This window comes from Mercenaria mercenaria, chromosome 15 (assembly GCF_021730395.1).
Source record: "Mercenaria mercenaria strain notata chromosome 15, MADL_Memer_1, whole genome shotgun sequence".
NCBI classification, from domain to species: Eukaryota; Metazoa; Mollusca; class Bivalvia; order Venerida; family Veneridae; genus Mercenaria; species Mercenaria mercenaria.
The window spans coordinates 61,646,795-61,652,655 of record NC_069375.1 but is presented as its reverse complement, the minus strand read 5'-3'; the positions used below and the strand labels follow the sequence as shown (position 1 = coordinate 61,652,655).

The 5,861-nt window shown below is 35.5% G+C and overlaps 1 protein-coding gene across 1 annotated transcript; it reads left to right on the top strand.

Annotated features, from left to right (window-relative positions):
* The first annotated feature begins 2,511 nt into the window (after window positions 1–2,511).
* LOC123562414 (uncharacterized) lies at window positions 2,512–4,034 on the top strand. The gene has a single exon (XM_045355052.2). It carries the CDS (start codon window positions 2,753–2,755, stop codon window positions 3,476–3,478), a length of 726 nt encoding a protein of 241 aa, XP_045210987.2. The 5' UTR covers window positions 2,512–2,752; the 3' UTR covers window positions 3,479–4,034.
* Window positions 4,035–5,861: the final 1,827 nt, after the last annotated feature.

Sequence of the window (5,861 nt, the reverse complement as noted above, 5' to 3'; positions counted from 1 at the left end):
GAACACGGCTCAGTATCCTGTTACATCTACACTTTACTTAGTAAATGAAACAAACTAATTTCAGTAGTGTATTTAATAATCGACAAAAGTATACTTCAAATTTCCGTACAGGTGTACAATATAAGGAATAAATACTATTAGACATGGTAATGCTCCTAACTGCACATCTGCTAATGAGAATATTGCTATATGGGAAGTTTGGAAAGCCATATAAATATCTCATACCAGATTTATATAGCGACCTTTTCATGGTAAACACGTTCAAAGGCGCTTCACGTATTACAATGTCTGCCATACAGAGTAAGATTCATCCACTGCTAGAAAAGACACAGAGCGATCTGACCATACGGACCCCTGATAATACAGAGAGGGAGAATTCCATCAGACACAGACATGTCCGGCTAACTTAACATTTACAGTCTGGTTTTTTGACGCACCAGGTGAGTAGCTAAGATACACGCAAAGCCGGACCAGTACTGTCGTCTATATAAGGTGGGAGGCACAAGAACATCTAAGAAATTTCCGATGCTTGGAACGGGACTCGAACGCCGGGCCTCTGGACAGACAGTCAACTGTGTTACCACTAGACCACTGGGCCAACTGTGTGCATAGCCAAAGTAGGAAAGGCTAGATGCAACTCCAGTTAATAGTTAAAATAATGATAATTGTATATTCTTCTTACCGTATAATGCATATTTGACACTTTTGTTATTGCAACAGATTGAGGAAACCTTATTTACGCCCTTAAGATTCTGTACCATATCACGGTATTGCTATGTAATAATATGTAGATGGAATATGAGTTCTGCACGAGTTGAAAAATGATATGTTAGAGGATTAGCAAATTGAGTTTATGAAACTAGAAAGTATATACCGTTGTTCACATTTCTTCAATATTTAATCAATATTATTATATACTACAGTGAAGGGGTGTACTTTTTGCGCATTTTCAGATTTTAAAAAGTCTGGAGATTTTGTAAACAGAAGTACTAACAACCAATTGTGTAAGCAGAGCTGCATTTACAAGTATCTTGTAGACTAGTATTAGTCATTTGTTAAAAAAAGGTTATACTGTGGTTAGTTATACATTTACCTACGCAGGTAATAGTGTGCTTTGTGAGCTCATTTACATTCTGAAATGTCTTTTATAGCGAGCTCGAAGAGCAGACCCAAACGGCCGGCTCGAGAATCGAGCTTTACGGTAACATAAGTATACTTTCACTGGCAGTGGATTTAAAAACTTTCGCGCCGGAAGCTTACAAGGCGCCCCTAGCGGACAGGAAGTAGTTCTCTCCGCAGTGAATACAGGACGTAGTTCTCTCCGCAGTGAATACAGAACTTTATTCACCACTCAAAAATCATGATTTCGAGCTCGCTATTATAATTTGACCATCAACCCTTTGAGTGCTAAAGACACTTATTGTCACTGTGTATAGCAGGCCCGGAAAATTCTTTAAAATGATACAAGTTTGAAATGGTGGCCTCTGGAGCACGTTTATGTCTTTATTTTGAGGTAAGAGAGGGTGCCACCTTCATTAGGAGGGAGGTCAAAAAAGTGTGAAATATATGTATTAAATGGTGGTCTCTGGTGCATTTTTGGGTCAGAATTTTGAGAAAATATGCCTTTGTGAATATAGCAATTTTGACGAGTATTGGCCACTTTTCAGTCAACTGAGGGTGGTTGGGATACGGGCCCCCTCGATCCGGCCCTGGATTCGGGCCAGGTGCCTGTCTCCAAAAATTATTATTCACAAAATGTATGGATCTAGATGTAGCCAAATCTTCTATAGCCATTTATAGCTACATGCATGTTCACACTGAAACTGTCAGTAATAAAAACATTAATATTAATACACTTTGAAAAAGGTATCCCAAATATCTAAAAAAAATCGGCGGGGCCATATATCGAAACTTCTTCCCTGCCAACTGAATTATAGTGGTAGAATGTTTGTATAAATTCTATACAGACACACTAATGAAAGCACTCGTTAGTTCTGGTTATCGATAGTTCATATACGTTGCTATTTTATGGTGTTGTTTTTTTGTTTCATCAAACATGTGACTTTAATATGTAAGGGAAAGCTGTGCAAAAATAAAAGTCTACATGGAATAAGTGTTTGAAAAAAAAACAGGCGATGTTGCCTCAGTATACCCAGACGAAACATAGTTATTCAGACGTAATCTTTGGGGGGGGGGGGCGGAAATACCGCAGTAAATCGTTATTTCATCAGAACTGTTCTTGTGAATTCAGGGAACGACTTTTTCTAAACTTTCTCACAGTACAATTAAAACCGAATTCTACATTAAACAATGCATCTACAATTATAGCAGTGGTATCTTTCCGATTTGTTACAGCGAATTTAGGGTTTCTTTTGTGGCAATAATGTAATCTTGAAAATAAAAGATTTAGAATTACTGTTTCAGAATTTGTTTATACAGTCAAAATTACTTAAGAACGTGAACATATTTTATTTTAAATTGATCTAATTTAGACCTTAATCTAACATCTCAAGAAAAACAATTTTAAACATTACTACCCTCATAGTCTGGAACTTAGCTTTGCGCAAACAAGTAATAAGAAATTTCAAGTGAAAACAATTCATATAGTTTTAAATTTTGAAGGCATTCTGTTCTATTTCACTCGATTATATAACATGCTGAGCTTGAATTGAATGCACAAAAACACAAGAAGAAAACAATTTCTGAACTCGAATTAAGTCAATCATTGTTAAAGTGTATAGAACAAGGAGCGATGAAGAAAGGAACTTTGCGTTTCATCCTATTTGCCGTGGTAAATGTGAATATAAATTGTGCTACGTCTTTGGTGGAAAGTAACGGAACCGCCGCCAAAGATATTGACGGGGAAATGTTGTTGAATATTGGGAGAAAGCTTAATAAGCCGATGATAACATTGCTTGGAATGGCGATACGGAATCTTGAAAACCTTCATCCTTGCGATGACTGGACACAGTGGTCAGATTGTGGAACGGTTACAGAAGGATATATTGCTACCAGAAAACGTACGAGAATGTGTGGAAGAAATCCGTCCGCATTGCAACACGGAAATAAAACAACGGAAACGGACATAAGTATCTGTGAGGGATTTTGTCCACAGGACTATAACGTTACGGCGAATGGATTCTGTGTTAAACTGTATGTGAGTGCAAAAACATTTGATGACGCGCAGAAGCAATGCAGAGAGGACGGGGGCCATTTGATCAACATTGATACCGACTTGAAATACGGGGATGTCAAGGCTGTCCTGAAGGGATTTAGCAAGTATGTTTTTATCGATGGTCGTCGTAAGGATTCGAGCTCGCCATGGTTGGTAGAAAACGGCTCAAAGAAAATTTTCTTCCGCTGGGCATCAGGAGAACCGGGCACCTCCTTATGTATGCTTATACACTATTCCAATCAATTGTTTTATGATTATACCTGCACAAGCGTTTTGCCGTTCTTGTGCGAAAAAGTACAGTGAGTTAATGAACTCTACGTCTTATAAGCTACATTTCAAGGGAGCAAACATTGTTTCTCTGAGTTTGGCCGGAGACTTAAAAAAAAACACCTATGGACATAAAAATCAAACAAATTAATTGAAATGTTTTGTTCTTAGACAGAACATGCTTTCTAATGTACGTGTTATTCTATAATATGTGAATATGGTACGCAATATTTAATGGCATATACCTTAGACCACATGTTCACTGTTTTCATTTTAGCGGTATCGTGACTTTTTGCTCTCGGGCTATTTTAAGGAAACGCGTTTCAATTACCAACGCTGCTTGACTTTGGATGTGCCAGACAGTTCTATATTCCACACATTGGAATTATCTATTATTTAGGCTAGCCTACTGGTCGAACAGATCAATATTAACATTATATTCTATTCAGGTGAACTGTGATGCGTGATCTATGGTATAATACACTCAAAATTATTATATAAATCGCCGGTCTATAGTTTCTGCCATATAACTGGTATATATGAAATATATGCTAGGTGGGATGATAAGTCGAAAATATAAATATAACATATATTGATGTGCCATTGATCTTTCGTCATGTATGTGCCAATTTATGATTTGAACCTTGAATTGTCTATAGAACTGTATATAAATAATAAGTTTTTTTTTTTTTTCTGATTGCAAAAGTTATTTTTATATCTTTAGTTTTTTCTTGAAAATAGATCTTATTGTGACACCATTTTAGATACATCACGGCTATATCAAATAGTTTTCCTGTATATTGAATAATTTATCTAATCATTTTGACTAGCCGGTGTTATACAATGAAATAGTTACATCTATATACTAAAAAAAACCAGTTTTCGAAGTAAATATAAGTTGAAGTTATGAAATTTAAATTAGTAATGTATTACAGCTAGTGTTTTGTTGTTGTTGTTGTTTCTTTCTTTTTTTGTATTTTCTTCTTGCTACATCAATCCAGGTGTAAAATTAGCAACGAATTTTGTTCAATAGTACGGAATACTTATTCAAATGACACGCGACTTTTTTTGTTTAAACAATATTTTATTAATATAATTGCAATTGTTACAAAATTAAAAATATCAACATAGGGGATTGGGTAGAAAGCTAGAGGCTTTTCTTTTTCAAAAAAGTTTTTCCCTATATATATTAATGTAATTTTATTGACCAGTGTCAAAATGAATGATTTTTCGTATATCTTCTGCTTGCAGTTTCTTCGTTTATCCATTTGGTTTACGACAAAAAAATGCATTTTCGGACACAAAATTTGACCTGTTTAAATAGAGGATATTACATGAGAGTCTTTTCATATTGAATTTATTAAACGAGTTGAATAAAATGATAAAATGCGAGGCTCTGACGAGCATTTTATCAATTTTATTCAACGAGTTTAATAAATTCAATGTGGAAAATCACAAATGTAATATTCATTTTATCACATGTTAGCCAATTCTACTTTCGTTTACTATATAAACAAGTCAATTTGACCAACGTCTCCTATACTATAAACGACGTCGACGTCTATAAGATTCTTTCACTGGTTGTAGGTGCAGATGGGAATATCCGGCCTCGAGGGTAACTGTTTAGGCGGTAACGAGGCTCCCAGCCGAGTTACCGTCTAAACAGTTACCCGAGAGCCGGATATTCCCATCTGCACCTACAACCAGTGAAAGAATCTTATATTCTTGCATACCAGACGGGGATTTCCGGTATCTTTACCGGTGCTGGAAAAATCCATCTTACACCCCAGTGTGTAAGATGACTCTCGTGCTGTAAATGCTTTATTACACTAGTGTATTATCATTTTTATTTAATGGCTTTATTACACTCCCGCGACGTCAAACATGTGATAAATAAACATAAATCTGAACTGTAACGACTTTTTTATGATATATTAATATCTACAACGATGGGATAAGAAAGAGAGCGAAATAGAAGAAATGAGCTTATGTGTCAGAAATGTCACATTGGACATATGGAGTTTTAAGGACTTTTGCTAAAGCTAAGGACTATTTTCACAGTGGCTTTTTCGGATATAACCTCTCAACTGACAGCAAAACCACATAAAAATCGTGCTCCTTTAAATGTGTGCAGTTAACAATATCTAATTATCTACGCAATGGAGAATAGCATGGAACCTTTTAGCGCCTTGATTGAAAGGAAAGTAATACTTCATCTGAGATATTTTCTTGTAAACGAGATAACTCACTGCTTTCGTAACATGATATTTTTCAAAACACATAAAATAGCAAATAATTCAAAACATATAATTAAAATTCAATTTTCAAAAAAATCCTTCTTGTGTTTGTTTACATTATGACCAATACGAACGGATAAACATTACCTTAAATTATTCCGAGGAATACGATCACCTCATTC